The 26,091-nt window shown below is 38.4% G+C and overlaps 1 protein-coding gene across 4 annotated transcripts in view; it reads left to right on the top strand.

Moving 5' to 3' along the window:
• The window catches only part of GALNT18 (polypeptide N-acetylgalactosaminyltransferase 18), a 274,192-nt gene that overhangs the window by 194,015 nt on the left and 54,086 nt on the right, over positions 1-26,091 (top strand). For all 4 annotated transcript variants that reach the window (XM_075755180.1, XM_075755182.1, XM_075755181.1 and 1 more), the window contains exons 5-8: positions 2,005-2,188; positions 3,038-3,235; positions 5,755-5,869; positions 21,246-21,431. In XM_075755180.1, coding sequence (XP_075611295.1) covers positions 2,005-2,188; positions 3,038-3,235; positions 5,755-5,869; positions 21,246-21,431 — 683 coding nt within the window. The remainder of the gene's footprint in view (positions 1-2,004; positions 2,189-3,037; positions 3,236-5,754; positions 5,870-21,245; positions 21,432-26,091) is intronic.

The following is a 26,091-nucleotide window of genomic DNA, read 5'->3' as shown; positions in this document are numbered from 1 at the left end:
TATTGATCACTGTGCGGCAAGTCTAATACAAAGTAGAATAGTGCTGTATGTGACGTGTTAATGCCTCATATTGTTTATTCAAGGCGATGCAGTCATAGATAATTTAAATAGATATTGGCAATATAATTTGGAAAATTTTAGAAATATATTGAGTCCATTCCTAAAAAATAGCTGCAGTTTAAGTACTGTGATGGACATGGTCATCAGATTATTTCTATTTAATTCTTGTTCTTCATGAAAAACTGTAAGTATCAGCACTTTTCTTTGGTGTTCTCTCACTTCCATGCAGAGAGTTCATTTATGCAAAGGTATGTGGCAGGCACAGTCCTGCAATGTCAGTGGAACCAGCTGCAAGAACATCACGCTTGATGGCTGAGAGTCTTTACAAAGAGGGGTGAATTTAAGAAGTTTTTGTACTTAACCATCTTGCCCTTTCCTCCGTATCTTCAGAGGAGTAGGTCCGCTAAGGTTGTATGGGTTCCAAGTCTTAAGGTTAGAGAACACCTCATGAAACAGCTCTGTTCCTCTTTGTCAGCCTAAGAGAGGATACATCCACTTCCTTTCCAAGGATGAACGTTTAATGTGGCTAATAAAGCGTGCTTGCTTTTTTTTTTTCTGTTGCATTAACCATTCTAGCGTGCATGTTGTCCAGATCTATTTGAGGCGACCAGTTCCCAGAGTGGTTGGCTTACCATGATGAGAAGCTACCCGGACTCAATGCAGAAACATCCCCCTGGTGCATAGCTAGGAGCAGATTGCACCGCTAATGCCAGCGAAACAGCAAAAGTCTCATTGGCTACTTTTAAAAGAAAAACTCTGCTGGATTTTATTGGGAAGCAATTTGGGCCAGCCAACATAGCAGAAGTTGTATTCCCTCCCACACTGGTGACTGTGGGGTTCTACTCCTTCCTCTGCTGGGCTCTGGTGCCATCCCTTGTCTGATGCCACCTCAGCTCAGTGCCCCAGAGTTCTGGGCAAATGCAGAGAAAAATAAAACTGCTGTTCTCTAGAGTTTAAAGTCTAAATAAACTGAAAAGAAGTAGTAAGTCTGGTCATCCCATTTTGCAGATGGGGAATTGATTATGGAGAAGTGGCTTGCTCAAGATTTCACAAAAAGGACTAGGCAACGTTGAGCTTTTAATGCAGATTTGATGATATCCAGTTTAGCATTGTAACCACAGAGGCATTATTCTGCATCACAGCAAAGACATTTCTGGATTTGTGGAGAGATTTGGAAGAAAGGAAACTTAACACCAAGGGAATTCTGAGTGGCACCACAACATAAATAGAACGTAGCAATGCTAATAAGGAATAGTAGTGAACAGTCTTTTCAGTAATAATAGTGTGTTCACTATTTCAGCTCTACATAATGGATTTTTCTCATGCAGGGGTCTTTAAACTAGAGATATGATAACTGTTGATTAAAAAGTTATCATATTTATAATTAGGAATGATTCTTCTCTGGTACTTTGTTCTGCTGAGAAAAGAGCAGAAGTCATGGAATTTTTAGTAGAGATAGAAGAGAGTTGTCAAAGTTTAGAAAGAAAAATGGAAAAAGGATAAATAATTCATTTTATTCTTTCTTTTTTCTTGAAATATTGGTAAAGTTAGTTCGTGGAAAACACTTAGGCATATTTTTCTGGAAATAATAAGATAGTTATCTTGCTTGTTGCTACAGTAACATAATACGCACTTACGTAGCTATGGTATGTTATGATTGAGTGCTTTCTTTTGTGGCATGTTAATGTTAAACAGTGGCAGGATTCTGATGTCAGTCATGTAGGCTAAATAGTTACACCTGGAATTTTTTTATTACTATATAATTTATGGTCCTTCTGCATTTTGTTTGCTTCCTTTTAGACTTGACTATTTGACAATTCTTAGTAGTTAAATCAAAAGAGAGTATTTGCATGTGTGAAGACTCCTATTTTGCTGAAAGAACAGGTTTTTACATCTCATTGAGCTGATACTTCTTGTTAACATCTAATTCTTTCCTTTCCACAGAAGAACTCAAGGAGAAACTAAAGAAGTATGTTGATGAAGTGAATGCCCGTAAGCCTGGTTTCATCAAGGTTGTTCGACACAGCAAACAAGAGGGGCTGATTCGATCTCGAGTTAGTGGATGGAGAGTAGCCACAGCACCAGTAGTGGCTCTCTTTGATGCCCATGTGGAGTTCAATGTGGGATGGTATGTGTCTCCTTGAATTTCTCTGACGAAGGGACCTTTTCCAAGCACTGTGTATAAATTACTGAATGGTGTTTCTCTTGGATATAGAAGGTGAATTAGCATTCTGTTCTTTTTAATGAAGATTCAGACACAAGCATGAAAAAGGTATTTATGCTGTGTAACATAATCTAGATCCATTTTTATAGTGTGAGATATCTGCTGGTCTAATTACATTGTATTTAAGCTATATTGGAAACCTGCACTTTAGAAACCTCCTCTGATAACGTAGCCCTTTGCCCATAGGGGCAAATTTATCTTCTTTTCATTAAAAATACTATGTTTCTTTTATGTTCTACAGTGTAAACAAAGAAGTGTCATTTTGGCACTGAGGTTGCTGCTCTGTGCAAAAATAGCACATAACTAAACCCATGTATTTTAACTTGTTCAGTCTGGATGTAATATCTGTTGCTTCTTGAGTAAAAAAGATGGTAAAAAGGCAGGAGCTTCTTGCCCTAGGATAGATCTATTATTAACTCTGATCTTGATGTCCTTGATAATATTGAGAGCCTGCAGTTGATGTTATTTGGTAGCAAGGGTATAAATGCTCTGTGATATGCAGATGCTCATTTCTTCTATTCACCAGCTAACATCAAAGTTAATAATAGGGCATTCTAGATAAAATATTGCAGTGTTATTCTGGGGCAGATCCTGCTCTGTCAAAACTCTGTCTCAAAGAAAGGGAGCTCTGAATGGGTAACAGCTATGGACTTTGCCCTTTATGAAATATACAGCATAAGCCGCTATTTCCATCAGTGCTATGCTTCTACCGATGTAATCTTAATGTTTTGGGTTTTTTCTTCTTTTTTTTAGGGCTGAACCAGTGCTCACTAGGATAAAAGAAAACAGAAAAAGAGTAATTTCTCCATCATTTGATAACATTAAGTATGATAATTTTGAAATAGAGGAGTATCCCCTCTCAGCGCAGGGGTTTGACTGGGAGCTGTGGTGCCGATATCTGAACCCTCCTAAGTCATGGTGGAGACTGGAGAACACAACTGCTCCAATAAGGTAACATGCAACTGTGACCTAGATTAGTGTGTCACTGGTAATGCTCATCTAAATATGACAGATGGTGAGTGGTCTCAGCTTTGCAATAGGTTTTACTGACTGTTGTGTTAAATTAGATGTTAAATTGTTTAACTGTCCTTGAGCTGTCCTCTTCAGCTTTTGTCCTTGACCCCTACACAGTCATCAAGAAAACTGTTGTTTTCAGTACATCTTTATAAATAGGTTTCCTTGTTATTAGCATGGGGCAAAACACATAGCCGAAGTGAAATGGTGGACTTGAGTACTCAGCCACACTGCTTTATCCAAGTCTCGTCAGCTAGTTTAGTGGTAATGGGCAAGAAACAGAACTTTCTTTACAAATGCATTATATAAACAGAACTGATCTGACAGTTGTATTCTTTATAATACTGTCACATAGCTTTACAGCTGTGTTATGTCCTAGGAGTTAATGCTGGTCCACTGAGTGTGTGAGCAAAGACTGTATTAGATCCTTGCTTTGGTACAATCTAGCTCTGTACGTTCTTATCATGTCTAGAGTATTCTTAGGCTGGTTCAGAACAGCACCCTTACCTCTGGGAGAGGAGTAAGTGCCTCTGAATCCCTTCAGCAGCTCTGCTGAGATTCCAGGCCTTTTTTCTGGCTATGCATTCATACCGAGGAGATCACTGGTACCTATACTCTCACTCTCTGCAGAAAGAAAGAGTGAAGACTGTTTTCATCAGCTGCAAAGCAGAACCTTAAATAGCAGAGGCAGCGTGAAGGGGTTGTTGCTACCAATCAGTTTCCATCAGTGTAAGGGGTATCTTTCATCCAGTAGTTCTGTCTTTTCAGGCAGACAGCTTTTTTTTTTGAGTTGTCAGCTTAGACGCTCTGAACTGCACTGACCCACATGCTGCTCCTTAGAACAGGACTCAGGATTGGAAAGTAGGAGATAAAAATTCACAGGTTTGCCGCAGACATGAGTAAAAAGGGGTGCTAATTTCCACATCATTAGAAGTGGTTCTCAATGTTAATGAACTCTGTTAACATTATGAAAATGCCTCCAAATATTCTACTAAATCCTGGAGAGTCAAACCTTCTATACTAATTATGGTGACTTTTTAAATCAAAAGTATTTAAACTCAGAATAAAGAGAAAATCTACTTTTCCATTTTATCCCAAAACTGTCCTATGTGAAGACTGTGGAGTGAATGTCCTTTATGAATATTGGATGTTTAGGTTTGTTCCCTAGCCCTTTCCCTGGCACCTTTTATTCAGTGCAATGCACTGTATGTGTGTGCTGGATAATTAAAATGAACGAGAGAAAAAACCCCACCATGTGTATTGATTGATGGCTTCTATCATGACTCCAATATGCTTCTAGAATTACAACAAAGGGAAGCAGATACTCTGAAATACTTTAAAAACAACACCAAAAGCAGGAGTACTTTGTCATAAAAGAAGCATAATTTTTGAAGTGACGTTAACTGCTATTTTCTTCTTTAAAAATACAACAGAAAGAGTCTTTCATTGTTATAAAGTGGGTACTATGGCACTTCAAGTTAAAGGCATAAATGTATAGATTTCTGTAGAATTGTACAATTTGTGATTAAGACAACCTATAATCTGTTTGAAAGCAGATGTCTGCACTTACTGCAGCTTGAATGTTCCCAGAAAATGCAGTGATTTTCCCTGTACTGCTAATTAATATCCTGTTGTTACCAGAGTTCCTGATACCAGCATAATAATCAGAAAAGACATTTTTATTTCTTGCCATTGTGGATGATAAGGCAGGAGAAAAATGAAAAGGCTAAATTACTCTGTATTCTCCTCCACTGCATCTCATACAGGTAAAATTGTACTCTCTGTGCCTGAACTCTTACCTTCTTAAGATTGGCTCTGCACAGTAAAAGCTGGCTAATTCAGGTCATGACATAAGTAGAGCTTACTGATTCAGTAAAGATATGTGATTTGTTTAAATTTGGCTCAGGACAATGGACTAGTGTTACAGTATGCTGGTAATGGCAGACATTTCTTGATTCTGTATTGCAAAACCTGACCTGGAAGTTCCTATACAAGAAACAATCTCCTCTTTTACATAAGCTTACAGACACAAGTTTTCTTATCTGTAGATGAACCTAGCTTCTGGCTAGAGACACAAAACTGTGCATCATTGGGTATCCTTGTTAATTATCACAGACAAGAAACCTGAGGACTTAACAGGGATAGAGACTAGAATGGCTGATGCCTCAGAAACAAAAGTTGGGGCTCCTGGATCTGGAATTGTTAGCACTGAAATCCTACCTGAATATGTATGTCGAATCATTTTGAGTCTGTTTTCCTTCAATGGTACTTATTTCACCATAGAAGCAAGAACATTACAAGACAAAGCTGGATAAATCTGTTAGAGAAACACCTCCATAAGAATCTCTCTTGATGCACCATTTGACCCAGCAATTATAAACATAATCTATTTCTGAATAATAAAATTATTCGTATTCTATCTGCTAATTTTGCTTGCGACTGTTTTATTCTTCCAGAAGTCCTGCATTGATTGGATGCTTCATAGTAGATAGAGAATATTTCCAAGAGATTGGCTTACTGGATGAAGGCATGGAAGTATACGGAGGAGAGAATGTGGAGCTCGGAATCAGGGTAAGGAACATAACCAACCAGCACTGGTGGCTTACATTTAAAATACAGCTTGCTGCTTATTGCAGGGGAAAAAACAGTAAAAAATGTATGGATGATGGCATGCAAAGGAGATCCACAGCTCTGTAGTAGTATAAATTGTTGTATTTGAGGGGGTGAGGGGGAGGGGAAGAGCAAATCTCCTATATCTCTTTAAAGAGCTTATCTGGGACAAGGATAGAAATGCAGAATTTGGTATTGTTCTTTCATTCAAGTAACAATGTTAGAATCTCAGAGATGATACCTAAAACTCCCTGCTTACCTGTGATCCTACGCTCGGTGAGGAGGATAGTTTCTTACAGATGTAATGGGAAAAGCCTTTCTGGATTACTTAGTTTATTTAAATTAGGAAAACCTCTATGGAGCAAACTGGAATATATAGGCATTTATGCTGCCTTCTCTCTGGACAGGAATTAAGATATTAATAAATGCTTAAGTGTACATATTTTCTTCTTCCATCATACACTCTTAATGTGTTTACTATATGTGGTATTATGTGTGGTTTGTGTACTTCTTTCTATATCTCTTCAGAGCTAAATACCATTCTGAAAATACAGTGCTGTGCTGTTTGAGAATCTTTCAGCATTTTGATATGAGAGAAATTCTTAGATAGATAGGTGGTAATGAAAAATGGTGTGATGTGCGTTCTAAAATTAAATTCTGAGCTCTGCTATGAAATGTTAGTGGAAGCTTGTATTTTGTGCTTTTTAGTTGCCAGAATAAAAGCATACTGTTATACAATAGCAGAAAAAGGAATTCATTTTAAAAATATAGAATTCTCTGCTGAGACTGTGAGATATAACAAAATATACTCATTTTTGCTTCTGGGTTCCTGAAATTCTTTTTCTCCCACCTGTCAGAGATAAAGTGTTATTGCAAGAAGACTGAAGCACAGGTCCCCTCTGTTACAGCACAGTTTTAAGGAAAGGGAAAGAGAAATGCAAGACTGCTGCTTTTAATAACACCATTCTCCTCACTGTGAGGGACGGAGAGCTGCCTTCTGTTCCCAAAACTTGATTTTGCAACTCAGTGTTGCGATGAGTTGAAAATTAGTGTCACTTTGATTTTTCTTTTCTTTTGTCAACTGACAAAACTATTGTCTCCTTGTGAGTGCGAGGAGTTTTACCTAGTTTTGCATCATGAGATATATGCTGTCCTGTCCACTATACTTAGCCTTGCAGAAGTTGATTGGGAAGAGTACTTTGATAGGCAAGACCAGAGACACACAAATCTCTGCATAATTGAAACTGCGGAGTAGACTGGATCACTGGAATATAAGGCCCAACACTGCTCTGATTTCCTTATGGCTTTTTGTCTGTCTCCAGGGAAGCAGTGCCTGACCTACATAAAATACTTTCATCTGTAACAGATTGTAGTGTGCAAGGTAGCATAATGTATGCTGCCTCATCTAACTTTATCCTGACTTGGATCTGTGTTCTTGGCTATATCAAAACAAATTACTGAGCTGTAATGAACAGATTTTTCAGCAGTTTATTACCAACTCTTCTCACAAGTCTCAGCATATCCCAGGTAATACCAGGATGAATATAAATGTACAGTGCAATATTAGAGCTTCTGGGAAGCACAGTATTATTTGGTAGATGTTAAGCTTGAAAAGCAAGCTCCTTCCCTCAGCCACCTGCTTCTGGCGCACATCTGGGGCCATACACCGTGCATCTTGGCAAAATACAGGTGGCTGCTTCAAAGGTGCTCTCATATTATGGTGGGCAGCCATGTCATTCAGGTGCATCCTGAGCACTTGTCCCTAGAGGTGCAGCTCCCAGGGGCTGCCTTTCATTTCCTTTAGATAGGGCTATGTGGAAAACTTTAGTCAGCAGGTGATTTCAGGCCAGATGGTCTGTCTCTGCTGCTTGAACTACATTTTTGTCTCTGCAGCACCGAATAGTCATCTCTAGATTATTTGTATTGCTTTCAACTGCGAGGCCTACGATGAATCACTTAATAAAGACAGTAATTGTTCTACAAAAACTACATTATAATTACAGTATCAGTGCAATAAATAACATTTCCATTTTTAAATTGTGCTCTCCAATCCATGACTACAGATTGTTCACTGTGCTTCATCTTTCCTTGCCATTTTCCTTTTTTAAGAAGTATCTAGTTTCATCTACTATTCTGCTGTGTGATATGCATTATCATGTAGGGATGGAGAAGCAGACACCGTGTGCCCAAACTGGCCTGGTGTCCAGGCTAGCCAAGAAGTAGCATGTTGTGTAGCACATTCTCTGATATGATGGAGTTGATATCTAGTGAAATTTCCTTGATTTTTTTTCATGGCTTGAGTTTCTAGGCAAATTTCACACTACTACTTTGTAGTATTTAGGCACTGAAAGTCAATTCTATCATTGGGAAATTTTATGTGTAAGGATATAAGAGCAAACATCCACAGGAACAGGAGAGGTTACTTTCAGCTACAGAAATAGCATTAAGATTTAGGATCATTTGAGCTACCTGTTTAACACTCCAAGAACAACATGGTCCGGTGTCCTTATATTACTAATTTTGTTCCAGAGGATGTAAAACAACTGTGAGCCAAACTCATATGCAGACCTGCTGCAGCCTCATATGATGACAGGACTGGGTAAATCACTCTCTCTGCCTATGCACAGAGTCAAAGCCTTATTCTCCGTTTGCTTTGTTAGCAGCTGCATCTTCAGTGATGTGAGATAAGATTTAATCTCCCAGCTGAGATGCTTCTGAGAAGCAAAGTCTACCTATTTCGGATTTATTTTCATTATAAAGGAGAAACCATTGCTGTGTCTTCCAAAATCTTGGAATGATTTATTTTCAGCTGAACTGGTGCGATTTTTATTGTGCAGGGACAGGAATTAGACCCTGACAAAATGGAGACTTAGCCCAGTATCTTCTCCTAGGAGGTATTTTTGTCACCTCATCATCTGCACAAATATCTAGTTATATGTGTTATATGAGTTACTATTGGAAACTGTAACAGAAGCATCCATTGTTGGTAAACCATAACAAGGCACAGAAAACAGGTCTTTGATTGGAGGATTATTCTCTTGACTATGATGACTTAGTTTCTCTACTCAGCTCTATTTGTCTCTAGTTTGGTGTATTATTATAGCTTCAGACATATTTACCCTTGTCTGTGGCTTTGTAATAACATTTGTAAAATATTAAACCTATATTATTAAATAAATATTAATAGAGTTCTGTTGCCTTGAGCTAGAAGCTGACAGATAAGTTCAAAATGTGAATGCATTTTGAATATTAGAACCAACGTTATATTTTCTCCTCAAGCAAATATTTTCTTGCAAAGCTATTTATTTGCCCCAGAAGAAAATAAAGGCAGGCTGGTTGATGCAAGACATCACAGCATCCTTTTTGAGCAGCTCGGTCACTTTATCTGGGATTTTTGAAAGATTCATTTACTGTGCCCCAGAATCATATTCTTAAATTCATGTTAAGATGAGTAATGCTGCTTTTTGGTTTATGTTCAATCACTCCCAATTGAATGGACTTAAGTGTGCTTTTAAGGGACCAGATTGCATTTGGAGGGTAAACTGGAATCACGTTGCTTATCCAAGAGACCAAATAGGAACTATGTTGGTAACTGCCTCATAGCAGAAACAAAATGTGAGTGTAAGGCTAGCATTTCTCACCGTTTTTTGGGCTCTGCTTCTGGGTTGTGCTTGCACAAGCAGTACTTGTATTTATGGAAGCCCCTACAAATCTATTGCAATCAATTAGATGCAATCAATTAGATCCTGCATTAGATGGTTCAAGTTTAGTTTACAGAGGGCTTCTTAAAGACCTATTACAATTCCTACTGAAGTCAGCAGAAGATTTTCTATCAAGAGCAAGCCTGTAGCAATCATTTTTTTGTCTTTTAAAGCAGCCTACATGTTTGATAAAGCTTCCAAATATCTGTTACAACAAAGTTGTTTGTACCACTTTTAGGGATGCCTGAACAAATATTCAGTGGTTTGCCTCCGGTCACAGACTAAGCCATCATCAGAGTCAAGGGAATGTAAGCCTGGGCTTAGGGTAATTATTTATGTCACAAAGACTTTGTGCTTGCAGATGAATTCATGTTCACAGGGATATAATGGCCCTGTTAAATGGGTAAGAGGAAACTTTGTTAGAAGGTAGTAGCTCTTTAAGGGAAAAGGAATGGATCTTGCTCCCACTAAATGATATACCAAGACTTTACATCAGCTGACCCTGGAGGAAAATTGCATTTATAGTTCAGACTGAGTATGGCACACTGCTTTTATACAGTAGATTGCCATAGTGAAATTAGTTGTATTTGCAATAAAACAGCATTATAATAAATATATCTGCTTCATTGCTTGTTAGTCTAGTGGTTTGTGTATAGAAGTTACAAGAAGCTGATGCTTTTGCTGTTGGTGGAGAACTACAGGAATGCATTTTATGAACAGAGATGCAGAAATGAGCTATTTGACCAGAAAATAGTCCCAGTGTTCTTTGTGGTATTGTCCATACGATAAGGTCCCTCTCTTGCAGAGCAAGCAGATGTGAAGTCTGTCATGCCCCTCCCTGATCTATTTTTTTTCTCAAATTCATTTTTTGTTGTTTGTTTTGAGGTGGGGTTTTTTTAAAGGTGCTTTTGGCTCTATCTTTTTTTTTCTTTTTCTGTTTTAACCTCCCTTCCACCCCAACTTCTGGGATCATGATTCTTCATTGCTGACTAGTTAATCCAGTCTCGTATGGTGCGTAGAAGCCTGTTGCTAGCTTACGTGTCCAGTCATTTCCAATCCAAAGTGTTTGTGTATCTCGATTGTTTCTCACTTGAGATCTCTTTCTTACAATATGCCTTAGCAAGATTGTTGGTTTTGATAATCATGAGCAAGTGCAGATATTTACATTGCCCCCAGATCTCCATATTTATCTGAAAACATTTTGGACTATTTCCTCTTTCTCTAGAAGTTTCCAGCAGTTTTACCTTTCAGTGTTTCTAATACAGGCCACGAATTATATGAATATACAAATTAGGGTGTACTTTCACAATACATAGACTTAAACAGCTACACTGGTTTGCATTTTCTTCTTCTCCTCCTCCTTGCCATCCTCTTGTTCTCCCTCTTGCAGCACACCAGTGCTTTGGCTCTGTCAGCATCGTGGTCTGAATGGCTGCCCCATACCTACTCTGAACACCTCCAGTTCAGAAGTAAACCTTTACATTGCAATTTTTTTTAAACTGCAGGATTAATTTTAATGTTAATCAGTTTGTGATTTACCATGCTGCCTCACGAACTGTTGTGTTAGGAAAATGGAGAGGCTGGTGTGCCAAGAGGTAGAAATGACTGGGAGTGAACAAAGAAAGTGAGGGGATTTTTCACCAAGCTGCTGTTTGTGGAACTGTTTGCATGGAGAGTGAGCAGTGGGATGTGTTGTGTGTGCAGAGCGTTCCTTTTTGTCCTTGCTGCGGGGTCCCCTTTCGTGGCACTCCACTGAGCAGTGTACATCCTAAATTCCTTCAGGAAAATGAATCTAGATGTCCCCCATTCTTGCACTTTCAGCTGCCATCTCTTCCTGTGGTCTTAAAGCCATGTTTTAAACTTGATTTTAATAAGTAGGCCATAGCCCTTCCCACCAGGGAATGATTTGCTGTACAGATAAAATCCTTAGTGTACGATCACAGGTGCTGTTCAACAGAATTAGATTGATGATGTGCAAAGGGGAAGGGCTGAGAAGTGCAGCACTAAGAATATTCTTAGTTGCTGCTTTTAGATAACATTTAAATACTACTTTTTAAGATTTCTCTTTAACTTTACATTAAAGCTTTAAATAGAAATGTCTGTTTTATTTTTCTCCATTTTGTGAATTAAGAAGAGATCATTTCTTGACTGAACTCTGCAAGAAGAACTTGTAAAGATTGACCAAATGTTACTTCTTATAAGAAGCAGACAGTGCTTTTCATAGCTCACACTTTCACCAAGATAAAAATAATTCCTTGGCAGTGCAAGTATGGCGTAAGTACTTGCCTAGCACCCTGTGTAACCAGTAGCGGCTTCTCACTGTGGCTGGAATTACTGCTGAGGTTAATTTTGTTTTGGAAAGTACCTCACTCTGTTAACAACCTGAATCCCAAGATGACACAGACTAAAATTCTGTATTTACAAGGTTGTAATTTCAACAGGAAAAAAAACCCACCACAAAACAAAACAAAATTAAATAACCTCTACTGAGAATAAAAGGACTTATCACGCCTCCAAATGGGTGTCAGTCATGACATCAACAGAAACTGACTTTCTGTGGCTTGTTCTGGTTTTGTGTCAAACCTACAGTGGTATAATTGGGGTTTTTTTCCCCTCATTTTGCCCATGAATGCCCCAGCAGGTAACCTGAAGCTACAGCATGTGTAATTATACACACAGACAACATTACCAGTGAATCATTCCTGTGTTTTTGCTCTTTCTGGGGAGAGAACATTTTATTAGCTGTTCCCACAGGAAAGCAAATGATTGATACAACACCAGCCTACGCATGGCATCACTATACCCTATAAGGAAGGAGGAAAAGGCGCTTGGAGATTCTCACAGATGTTTTTTTACTGGTTATGCCTGTGTGGTGGCAAATTACCACCTGGGCAGTAATATAGACATCTTGATGTTTTATGAGAGGAAATTGTTGTTTTATAGTGGTTTGGAAAGAAGTAAAACAGTTTAAGTCAACATGCACTTCCAAATCAGTGGACTCGGGTGAGATGCAAATTAATCAGTGCATTATTATAAGATAGCCTCATGTTGAATATCTTTCTGCACTTTAAGTCATGGCATGGTGGCAATGGCATTCTAGCTTCTGGTATTACAATTCTTCATGGCCTAGTCTGTGAAGATTCCATACTTTTATTTGTTTTAATGTGATACTGAGGTGATATCTCTATAGAATTTAATTTCATAATCCCTGTATCCAGTGACAGGACATGTGGGAATGGTTCAAAACTGCTCCAGGGCAGGTTCAGACTGGACATGAGGAAGCATTTCTTTACCAAGAGGGTGGTGAAACACTGAAACAGGCCTCCTAGAGAGGTGGTCGATGCCCCAGCACTGTCAGTGTTGAAGAGACATTTGGACAATGCCCTTAATACCATGCTTTAACTTTTGGTCAGCCCTGAAGTGGTCAGGCAGTTGGACTAGATGATTGTTGTAGGTCCCTTCCAACTGAAAGACTCTATATCCTATCCTGTCCTGTCCTGTCCTGTCCTTAGCTTTGTATTCTGGTACTAATCGAGTCTTTAGGATTAGTGCAAGATCAACAAGACTGATCATGAATACTAAAGCAGTGGTGATCTGGTTATTCAGTTTGCTATTTTTTCCTTTTAAGATGAAAAGTATTTTCTTTTACTTCCTATTCATGACTTAAACTTGGCAATGAAATGATTTATGTGTCAGTTATTTGCTGTGCCTAGCAATGAGATAGACACATTTGAAAAAGAACTGGATGAAGCCGTATGCATTCAGTGACCCTTGAAGCATGTTATCTCCTAGTAACACAAGGCATAGAGTAGTTCCTGCAATTGTAAACCAGCAACACAACATACATAGTTTAACAATACATTGTAAAAGTTTCACAGCTCATGAAGATATGCACAAAATTAATCCCTGCAGAACAAAACAATTTTAAAAGTACATAATTGAAGTGATTAGCTAAAAGAGGAAGGAAACTACTGACAATTTAATATGGGAAGAATCTTTACATGTATTACTTTTTCAATGAGAGTGTTTTATAAAGGCACAATTAATGAAAAATGGGGCCTATGAGGCAATTAATGAAGACTTCAAAAGTAAGATTCAAGGGATAATTTACATTTTAAAAACTGAGAGCAGCTCTAGTTATGTTAAAGCCTTTTATTTCCTTTTAAAAAGTCTTTTAGATTGTTGGGGTATGTATTTGTAGGTTGCTTACAGTTTCAAGTTAAGATTATCAGCTTGGTTATGGAAAAAAGCTATTCTTGCGCACAAATAGATAAGTTTACCTGAAAATATGATGGGCTTGTATGATGATGATATGTAGAATAGTCTTCAAAAACCTCACAGGGCTTCAGTAAAACAGATAAAGTAATTTTAAAAAACTCTTTCTTCAGTCTCCAGTTTCTCTATGCATACGGTTCTGAGCTGTGACTGTAGGCAGTCACCTCTTGAAATGAAGTTACACTCTAATTTCCCACTCTGTGGGGCCATATGCCAATGACATGATTCTCTTTTCCAGCCCATTCAGTATCTAGAAGCAGGGAGTAAACCAGAGTCATAGCTTCAGTAAGCAGTGTATTTTCTTTCTCTTCCTGTCCACCTATATTCTGATTTTTCTAATCCTGACTTTATGTCACTCAGGCCAGGATTCTCTGTTTAATTCTACTGCTTGGGCACACTTCTTCAATGAGAGGAAGACATTTGACACCAGTGGGATAGGCAAAGCTGTGCATGGTTTCTTGATGAATTTGGGGAAAGTTGGCCAAATCCATCAGTACTTATTGTCACCACTGCAATTATTAGTGAAGGTTTCACTTCAGTGGAGATATGACCTAAATAAAGATTAATGTCTTTCACCCAGTGCATGTACTTTCTGGGTTTATATAGACAGATACCCAAATGTACGTGACAATCCAAAAACTTTCAGGGTGCGATCCAAAACCAACTGACTGCTACTGGAAATGTGAATGTTGATTTCAGTGATCCTTGTATCTGACCATTCTCTCTGTCCTCTCTGTAGTCACCTGTCAAGATACCAAAGTAAAAATGCAGATCTGAACTGATCACAGACTTAGTTCATGATATTGAATAAAAATAAGTTGATTTATACTTGCCTGTAAAGCATCAAGCTCATTATTGGTTATCAGTAAGTGATTAATAGTAATGACAAAGGTTAACAAGATTCACAAATATTTTTTGCATTAAATTGTTCCCCAAAATATATTTTAAAGATATGGTTGATTATTTGTTTGTATCCACAGTAGTAATTAATTCACACTATTTTTTTTATCTTCAGGGCATCTTTAATGAGTTCTTCTAATTTTGTCATTTGCAGACTTCACGGAAGCTAGAAATTGCTTCAGCTTTTTGAGAAATCGCTTAATTATTAAAAAGTTTTGTTTGCAGTCCAAATGAAATGATGATTTAAAACAAGGTCTCATCATTTCTTGGAGAAACTGCATGATCTGTGTAAATTTAATGAATACAGTACATGCCAATAAACTGCTTAGCATCATATAGGGTTTATTCTTTTATTAGATTAAGCTTCTACAACATGAAAAGAACACTCAGTGATTAAAGAGATAAAAAGAAACACTTTTAATGAAGAAGTGTTATATAATTTTATAATGAAGTATAAGTTAAATATTTGAGAGGGATCAGCTTCAGAATTGTAATTGGTTTGATTAAATATGCAAATTCAAATAAGTTTAAATGCAATTGAAAAGGACTTACTAAAGGATGTAGATTTAAAAATAAAACTAAATCGAAATGGAGACCCTTTGTCTAGTGAAACAGATTTTCCAGATGTGAATGGAATTTGCTCTAAAAAAAAATTATGACCAGATTGATTTAGACATTTCTAAGGATGTATGAGTCATCTGTCTCTTCCGCACACTGAAGGCTGTGCAAATGCTGTCACTACTGCCCTTGTTTCAGTGGGAACAAGTGAGCATAGTGGTATTAGGGCTTACACCTTTGCAGAATACTTAAGGAAGCCATTTGGTGTGTTACTGCTGCTGTACCTGCCTCACTTGTGCCATCCTGCTGGACTGCCCAGTACTTTGCTCCTTCTTCCACTTTAACAGAGTGGAAGTTGCAGCTGCTCTGTGTTCTGCAGTTTGATGTGTCCTCTGCTTTCCTGGCTCTTCCAATACAAAGAACATCTTTTCTGTTTGCTCCGTTGGGGCCACTTTAACCTTGGTGAACATAAATTCACACAGATGTAGGGCCACAATTATAGCTTATATGTAAACTTACCTTCAGTAAATTAACAGTAAGAAGTGCTTAGAGCTTGGACAAATCTTCCACATATAACAACTGAAAATTTAAAAGGGAGATTCCCCCCCCTTTTTTTAAAGTCGAATCTCTGTATTCATTTAATGTTCCTATCATCTCCCACTTGCTTTGCTTAGTTTAAGTTATAGGCTTTGCTGATTTTAGTCTTTCAGCTTTGAAAGTGTTAGAAGTTGCCTTGGCACTGCTACTGTCCCTTTACACCTTGAATTTTTTTAATGGACTTTTACTACCTTTTGGTAGTGATGAAGGAACCCTTTCAAGAAAAGGAAGCTCTCTAAGCCTTTCTTGGGGCTATACCAAATATATGAACCTCCTCCAGAAATTCAAGAATAAAGACCCCTTTCTGAGGCCTTCTTGGGGGCCTCAGTGTGTGAAAACACACTGAAGTGGATTCTGAGAGCTCTTTGGAAGGGAAACTCCAGTTGGTGTGTTCATTTTCTAAAAGTTTGGTTTTGCAAAGCGAACCAGCAGGACCAGAACCTCAAGAAATTCCTCCAAAGAAAAGCAAACTTTCTGCATTGCTGGGGCTCCAGTAATCATGCGAAGTACTCCTGAAGATATGCAGGTCCCTCACACTTGAAAACTTTCTAAGGTCTTTGCCTTAAGGCAAAGCCTGAGACCCACTGGTGTGATTGATGCTTTTACAGGATGAAATGTGAATTGCTATTTATTGTATCACAATGATGGAAGCATATGTTATTTTTGACAAGTGTGTATGTATGTTTAGGGATTTGGCAGGAAATTGAGACTATTGCTAGCAATTTCCACCTCTGGTTACCATAGGTAAAACATCCTCATGGGCAACAGGAGAAGGTGCTGTATTTCCTTTTCACTATAGTTTAGGAAATTCATCCAGTTTCTTCCTTGCAATTTGTACATGCAGGTTTTTCATTAAGAATTACTGATTGCAGCAACAGTATGCTCAGAAATAAAACATTTTACTTCAAACTGTTCCATGTGGTTAAAAAAAGTCTTTGAAGCTCTTTTATCTTTAGACTTCCATGGGTGATAATTTAGAAGAGCTTCACTGGTTTTATACTTTTGTATTTATTTATAGCCATCACATAAAATAACAGTGCTGGAGAACTAGAAAGGTGCTATTCAGTATGGATGAAGCCTGAATACAGATTACTAATGACAGCCAAAGAAATAGCTGGAATTCTACAGGGGGAAACGTGTGAAGTTGTGAGGAATTGCTATTCCTATTTCTTAACTATAAGATAATCTCATGTCTACAGGAATTTTATGAAAGATGAAGAACAGACCACTCTAAAAGACTTCACAACTTCCCTCTGAGTTGAGTCTTTCAGAAAATATATTTCTTAGTATTAAAATATTAATTTAAAAAAAACCTAAAAATTGTCTTTGACCAAAAGGTGTTGGTTCAGAATAATTGATGAGTCTCTCCTATGCACTTTTGTTGTGAGATTTACACCTTTTCAAGATGTCTTGAAAAACCATCCAACCATCCACAGTGGCTCCAACAGAATGGTTGGATTACCATGGATTTGTTTACACGTGTGAAGGAGATGGGGGGAGCAAGGAGTGGTCAGATTCAGGTGGACAGCTGGTCTGAGGAGAGGAGGAAGATCTTGACGTAGCTGCAAGTACTTCCTTTATTTCAAATATAATCAAGGAAAAATGGAAAAAAAAAAAACCCTAACAGTTTCTGTAGCAGTCAATCATGTTATCTTGTTTATCATATATCCTGTTCAGTATAGCATTTAATATTTAGTGTATGACTAGCAAAGCCCTTCAACCCTTGGCTGAAGATTTTGCAGATATTTTGGGGAGTTGGGAATCCAGAATCCCTTGAGATTCCCAGAGAGTTTCATGCCATTTGAAAAACCCATTTTAACGCCTACCTACATTTTCTTTCTCTGCAGCTGCCTCTCCCCTAAGTGCAATGAAATGTTTGGAGAAAAGAACTTTCTCACTGTACTGTAATCCCACTGGCAAAGAACGCTTGTGGGAGAGAAAGGTACCATGGCTTGTCCTAGATGTGACCAGCTGAGCACGTCAGGATTGTGCCTTCTGCCCTTAGGAAGTATTGCATCCACTTTCACTCTGAGTGCTCTGCAAGGCTTCATAGCCTACGCCTAGGGTAGTGCTACTTGTTTGGTGCTGTAACTGCAAGCTCTCCATGCACTGTAACTTACCATTCCCATATCATCAGATCATATGTGTTTCTCATGTCTTCCTCTTTAAAAAGCCATTAATTAAAGGGCTTTTATTTGTCTTGATATATGGAAACTATTAGTATATATCTCTAGTCCAGTTTTGGTGCATGCTAATCACATTTTCATGGATTGCAGATTTTTGCTTAGAAATAATAGGATTTGGTTTTGAAGCTATTTAATACAACTCGCCTGTTCTGTCAGCATCTGTATTGACAACTCCCTCTTAGCATTAGGTTTTTAAGTGAATCCCTGGTCCTTGCAGAGTAATTAATTAGTCTTTGGAAATAGAACAAATACTGATAGTGTCAGAGAGAAAGGAGTGGCCACCAGATTTGATTAATTGCTGTTTATTCAGGTAGTGGGTAACTGTTATTTACAAAGTATATTAAAGACTTTGTCATCTCAGGATGTTTTTTGAAAACACATATAACTTCATTATAAAGTCAAATTAGATTTTACTGATTACTGAATCAGTACTAAAATTATAGATGAGTCTGCTCTTCAGATTTTCAGAACCCAGACATTTACTTGGAAATTCAGCTTATTATAGACCGTGAATTTTTGGCTCAGCTAGTTATCAAGATGGCATTCAGACCTAACTCTGAAAATCCCACAAAGGACTTGGTGCTCATGTTGGACTTGGACTGAGGCCATCCCTAGTGAAAATGAGCAAACGTTAGGCAGAGTAGGCAGCGCATGCGGTATGTGAGTTGTCTTGTCCTAGGCTAAGTTATGACCATCTCTATATCTTCCTTGCCTTTTATGATACTAATTTAAACAGTGTACAGTGAGTAACTCTGAAACAATTTGTAGCTGAATGTCAATGCTGTACTGAGAAACGGCTTGGACTGAAAGCAGGCATTGTGTGAGCAAAGCCTGATGATACTTCACATTTAATCTTTATTAGGAAATGTAGCGGAACCATTTGGAATTAAGCATTTGACAAACATTTGGAATTAAGTGTTTGCCCACTTTATATGACATTTAGAAAGACAGGACACAAATGTTGTTTCCAGATTATTTATTCTTCTGCCAGATCAATTGCCCATTTATTTTTAAATATTTATGATCATCTCAGTTTTGCCCTGATGTTGGTAATGGTTATGTTTATTTACTCTTGCGGTTTTCCAAGTTCTGGACATGGAGGCATGCTGAAGTCTTTTCAGCTCCCTTCTTGACTGTACAGTAGGTTCATGGTTCTCATCTTCCAGAGAGCTCTGAAAACCAAGGCTCTATCTCTTCTCCCAGCATATGCTGAATGCAATTAGGCACCAGTTCAGAAATGGCTTTGTAAACATTCTGAATCTGTGCCACGTTTTCTGATCTCAGGAGCTGCCAAATGCCTAAATGCTGTATTCAAGCCAGATGTCTAAATATATAAAATGAATGTCTGAACAAAGTGCCTCCTTAGTAGAGCATATGCCTATAGGATGGACAGACCTGAGGGCTCTGAGAGCAGCTCCAGAACATGATGTTCTGCCAACCCACATCCCTGGCCACTAGGAGGGAGACCAGAATATGCTGTGTCCTGGATGGGCTGTATGAGGAAGGAGCACCCTCGCTCTGGTTTTTTGCTGTCTTGGTATGGGATGCCAAGCCTCAGAAATCCCTGCTAGCAGTATCAGAAGGCAAATTCTGTCACTTCTCAGTGAGTACAGCTGCCTCTGGGACACTGAGGTACTTGTTCAGCAAGATCAAACAGTTTGAGTACATCTGAGTTTTCACCTGAGCAGCATCCACTCAGCCATTCTGAATGGGCTGCCTTGATCTTGTTTGGGAGTTTCCATCATACAAGATACACAGAAAAAGAGCTTCTATGTAAAATAATTCAAGTACTTCACTGACTGTTAAGGCTGCCAAAGTGTTTTTCTCTTTTGGTGAAAGCAGAAAGAGCGAAAATCAGAAATGAATGCAATACTCATGGTTAACACTGTGGACGTTTGTGGTAGTGGCAAAACTGAAACACGCTTGAGCAGGTACAGTAACCTACATGTCTGGCTGGGATGGAGTTAATTTTTCCTGTAGCAGCCCTCACAGTGCTGTGCTGTGTATTGGTAGCTAGCGAGGTGTTGGTAACACACGAGGGTTTTGGCTACTGCTGAGCAGGACTGGCACACATCAAGGCTGTCTCCAACATCTCCCCCCTCACCAGTAGGCTGGGGGTGGGCAAGATCTTGGGAGGGGACACAGCCAGGAGAGCTGACCCCAACTGACCAAAGGGATATTCCATACCATATAACGTCTGCTCAGAAATAAAAGCTGAAAGAAAGGAGAAGGAAGGGGGCCATTTGTTGTTTATGTTTGTCTTCTGGAGCAACTGCTACACATACTGAAGCCCTGCTTCCTGGGAAGTGGCCAGACATCACCTGCTGATGAAGTAGAGAATAAATCTTTTGTGGTATTTTTCCTTTGCTTCCGTGTGCAGCCTTTTGCTTTACTAAACTGCCTTTATGTGGACCCACGAGATTTTTTTTTTTTTTTCCATCTTATTTTTTCCCCCTCTGTCCTGCTGAGGAGGGGAGTGATAGAGTGGCTTGACGGACACATGGTGTCCAGCCAAGGTCAACCTACCACATTACATTGTACATTTTTTATAATTTATAAGAGTAGTGTTTTTCACTAGGCTATCTTAGTCTTTGTCACTCCTCAAAAGAAATAAACCTGGTCCTTTCTGAGCTATGATTAAAGCAAAGAATAAGATGTATTTATATTCCTAGTCTTCCCAGAACCTGAAACTTCAGTGATCTTAAAAAGTTGATTGGCGTAGTTTCCCTTTGTCTAGTTCCAGATTCTGAATAGTGCATGTATGTGTGCAAGGCATTAAAACTTGAACCCAGATGCTATTGTTTTGGATGACCTATAAATGATTTTAATTAGTTATCTTGAGAATAGCTAAACTGATCCAGAAAGATTGTGATGAGACGCTCCTGGTAATATAATAATTCTGTAGTAAGTTTAAGTAGTAGTAATAATTCATGGTAAGGCAAGGTAATAACTCCTCTCACAACTGTCTAAAAAAATATCTGTATAGTCAAATATGTCTTGAGTAGTTATTGTCCTTTGTAACAATGACAAGCATAGAAATAAAATTATTTCAGTGTATTTACTAAAGGACAGCAGTGGTGTAGGGACCTCTCACTAGCAGAATGTCTTTTTTCCTCCTAGGTATGGCAGTGTGGAGGAAGTGTGGAGGTTCTACCTTGCTCCAGGATTGCCCACATTGAAAGAGCACATAAACCATATACAGAAGATCTAACTGCTCATGTCCGGCGAAATGCACTAAGGGTGGCTGAAGTCTGGATGGATGAATTTAAGAGCCATGTCTATATGGCATGGAACATACCTCAGGAGGTGAGTCATAAAGACTAGTGTTTGCAAGCTTTGGCCTTAGATCCTTTTGGGTTTGGTTCCTACTCTGAATTTTTATTTTTCTGCTATGTTTTTGTTATTCATATACACATACGTATGTATTTATATCTTACATATAGGCATAAGATATGCCTATACCTACATACTTACATATAAAAACGTATATGTAGTTGTGTCTTATTCGAGAATAATTCCTTTGTCTTCGGGTTCCTTAAAAATTAATTTTTTGTCAAGTTCATCATTGTCACTGATGACTCTGCCTGGAGATTTTAATCTAGTAGTTGCAGAAGTGTGGAAGAAAGAAGCATCAAATCTATATTACACATCTTATTTTGAATTTGAGTGTCTTTATTTACCATCACAGAGAGCTCTAATTCCACCAGATTTGTGAGGGGAGTTCTGCCAAGGGGTGAGAGATGTTAACATCTATCGATTCAAGCGTGGAAGTATCACTCTTGAGTAATTTCACATCAGAGTAAGGGTGGCTGGTGGATGTCATGGCATATTGCAGAATCTAGCTGCAACTCTTGCCCTGCTTGTCCAGATTTCTTTTCCATAGATGAGCAATAGTTGGTGGACTGTATTGAAAAGATAATGTCAGATGGCTAACCTGAGAGTTCTGTTTGAGATCTGATTTTAGATGTTCTTCATTTCTGTAGTCAGTGGTATTTAATCTATGAACTGTTGAGAGCTCTAGGGCTCTGAGAAAGGTTACTATTATCCTGCACCTATTTGTGATCCATGTAGAATAGGTTGTTTCCACCTAGAGGTTGGAAACCATGGCTGTAGTTGAATTTGAGGTTTGGCTTACAGTGTGCAGTTCTCATCATTTTAGCAAAAGCAAATATTATAGACTTAATAAATGAACTTGGTCAATTTATTTTTTCTTTAATAAAATATCTGTAAAATCTCTCTGAGTGATTTTGCAACTGTTCAGAGAAACAATTTTGCCCTGATTTTTGGTTTGAGAACTAAAATGCTGTACTTCTCCTTCTTTAGTTTAATAAGGAAAAAGGGTTAGAAACAAAAAAACCAGCTACATACATGAATGCTGTATGATTCAACTACTTTCAATAATTTCCTTCATCTCTCATGGTTAAAACTAGGTAGTTTTGGCAAAGTGGGTAAGTCATTGTCCTATTTTCGGGTTGCAGAATTAGCCGTATAATATACCATGAAAGCACCAAGAAACAAATTCCTCTATGATCTGGTACAGGGACCTTTCTGGAAGTTAGTCTCATGTTCACAGACTACAAGCTACCCTTTAAGTATCCCGGTTTTGAGTGGTCACACTGCATTGCATACAAGAATAAAGATGTTTCTGGAAGATAGGGTTACTTATTTTACATCAAAACAATCTCAAATTAATTTTATTTGTGATTAACCTGACAGATTTATATTTCAGTTTCTATTTTTCATTGTTAGTTATTTTCCTGAGGATTGGTTGATCTTCATTCATTGATCAAGTTTCAGTTTTTTGACTTGCAAACAGCATTAACACAAAACTTATGAATTCCTTTTTGTAACCAGGATATGGAGTATTATACATATATTTGCATAATAGTCATCCAGATATGATGGTGGTGGTGCTTAATCTTGTGCAAAGTTGAGATTGGAATGCAATTTGGAAATCAAATTCATAAAGAACACAAAGATATTTCATTTAACAAGTAATAATAACACAGTATCAAATGTGTTGATAGATCAGAAGAAAAAATAAGCCTGTTATAATAAATTTAAAAACTCATTTATTAAACAAAGGAAACAAATATATTTTATTAAACAAAGGAAAAATAAATGCAGTATGTGGATTGAACGGATTTCTTCAGGTCACAAAGATCTACTGTGCATTAAGATGTTTGCACAGTAGAGCTTGTGCTGCCAAAACAGATTTGGTTCATAGTTTTGAAGAGGAATAACAAGTTTTCTTACTACTTCAATCTGCAGTCATTTTCCCACCACAAATGTTCTGATCGTTGCACTGAACTGCTTGAATAAATTGTAATGCAGATTATCTTCTCTCTTCATCTTCACAAAGGCTACTGCTGTCAAACCATGGTGCAAACTTAGAAGCTGGAAATGGCAAGCACTACATCAGGTTTTAATAGTGGTAGCCTCTTCTGCAATGCGATGGCTCTGTTGTAGGGGGAAATCTATTATTATGTGTATGTATGGAACCAAGCACAAAGAACCTTCATTTGTATCTCTTCATTGCTGTAGAAAACTAAACACACACACACACACATGCCCACATACTTATTTAAGATATACTGGGAAACAGCTCAGTTTTCACAGTTGTAACAGGCCTATAAAGCCTGAATCTACTCATTACGTAGTAACTGCTGCATGATGTTCAGAGACAGTATGGCACCTTTGTGACCATCAGAAGGTTTTCCTGTCAGATGGGATCTGTGACTTACAGCTGGGTGCATTCAGGTGTTGTTCACCCAGCTTGCATCTTTTGCCATGGGATAGGGAAGGAGTTAGAAGAATGTGGGGGCCCTGCTTTGTTCTGACAGCCTGACACGTGCTCCAGTATCCCAAACCAGTTGTGTAATTTGAAGCTGTTTTAAGTATCTTTGTGTTCATTGTGCGAGGCCTGGTGCCAAGAATCAGGGGAAGAGCTCCAAAGACCTAGGACTTCCTTTTCCTTTCCTGCACTAAACTTAGCGAGTACTGAACTGATGCTGGAGCAGTAGGAAATGAGTACATGTTTAAGGAAAGCTACTGGCATTTTAAGGGGAAGATGAAAATACAGTACAAAATTACACTCCCAAGCACTGTAATTGAATCAGTCAGTATAAGGAGAACCTACATCATTAATTGGAGTCCTCTTTTGTACATCAAAAGGTTAGGAGCAATGAAGTCTCTGGTTGGTATAGAAATATCTATAGAAAGAGGAGAGTATTCAGTGTAAAGAAGCAACCTAAAAAATAACTCGGAGCTTGTGAGACACTTGTAATACAGACTTCCAGTAGGCAGGGGGCAAAGAGATGGATTAGGTCAAATTTAGATATGAGACTGCATGGCAATATTTCTGTTTCATCTTTGCTTACCTCAAGATTAAAGGTGAAATAGCAAAGAGGGACAATTTTTAAATCAAACCTAGCTTCAGCTTGGGCAAAAAGAGACATCATTGTGAGAGACATGCAGAGAGGACTGACAGCATGGCCAAATACTGTTACACAAGTGGATAACTACAGGAGTAATTCTCTCTCTGGAAGCTGATGAAATAGTGTACTGGTAATGGACTGTGCAGGGAATAGAAATGTTTTCAGTTATAACAGTTGGGACTTTCCATGAAATATGTTACTCCAAAATGTTAACCACAGGACCTGTTTTTTCCATGGAAGAATTCCCAGATCTGTGAGAAGCACCATAGCCAGCTGTTTCCAAAGGTTTTAGTATTTGAGAGCTAATAGTAATAAATTATTTGGCAGCGTGCTGTGACTGCCCTCTTGGGATCTCTGTGGATGGCTCTGAAGTACTGAGGGCTTCAAATGGGGATCTCGGACACCATGGTGACTTCTGCATCGTAACTACTTAGATAAATAGATTCATAAAAGCACTTGAAACCCAAAGGAAAGATTTTTTTCAAATCCCAGTAGCAAGAGCTGTGCTCTCCATGTGTTCCCCCTATATTTTTGGGTTTTTAGTTTTTTGTTGGTTTTTTTTTTTTTTCCCCCGTCACATCATATTCTCAGCTTTGGGGAATACACTGAGCTGTTGCTGGTGATAAAGGGAGTGTGCTATGTGTGAGCTATTTTCCCCCTCCAGCTGCATGGGAGGATGTGATTACTGAGGCCCAAGATGCTCTTTCTTACCTCATACAATAAACTAGGGGGAAACAAGCATTGGTGCCTGCAGGGTTGCATGAGAAAGGAGTTGGGATGCACTGGACCGGTTCAGTACCTGATCCAAGGCAGCCTTGTTAGTGCTGGAAGTCAAATGTCTGTGTGCTGGCATCCTCCTTTTCCTTCACACAAGTGGCAGACACACTGGCAAGTGCAGCCAGAGAGCGGTGCATGAGCAGGATTTGTCCATGGGATCAGTTGGCTGTCTTACAGCACCCTACAGCATGTTCTTCTATCTATTCACTTGCTAGAAAAGTCAAGGGAAAAAGATCGCTTAAGAAGTAGTTCCACATATAGTTTTATGAATGATGTAGGGCTTTCCAGGACGGGAGTCATCATTTTTAAGAATTAACTTGAGTTACGCCTGTTTATGCCAGATCTCAGTTTCCTACTTTTTAGTAGACTTTGCTAATGTACAAGTAATTTTTACTTTAGTTAGAAAATGCTTCCATAATAAAATACACTTGTTCCAGATTAACATTAATTCAGTGCTTTGGGATGTAAGGAGCAGCGGTTGCTTCAGCAGCTCTGAAACCTAGATACTTACAAAGATACCTTTTTGATGTGTAACTAAGAAAATTCAATGCTTCCAATGTTATTTTTAAATCTTATCTGGTGGCTGACAAAATCTTTTGGGGTGTTTATGGCCCAGTTAAGGCAGCTGTTTAAGTAGATAGATTATAGGATTTCCCTATGAAAATGTATTTATCCTGCGTTTTGTTCTGAGGCAGAAGAGCACAGTGTGGAGCAAAATGTCTCATTTTACTTCTTGTCAAATAGCAGCTGTG

This window comes from Balearica regulorum, chromosome 5, assembly GCF_011004875.1.
Source record: "Balearica regulorum gibbericeps isolate bBalReg1 chromosome 5, bBalReg1.pri, whole genome shotgun sequence".
Taxonomy (NCBI): domain Eukaryota; kingdom Metazoa; phylum Chordata; class Aves; order Gruiformes; family Gruidae; genus Balearica; species Balearica regulorum.
The sequence above is the reverse complement of the archived record's forward strand: the minus strand, read 5'-3'. Positions and strand labels throughout refer to the sequence as shown.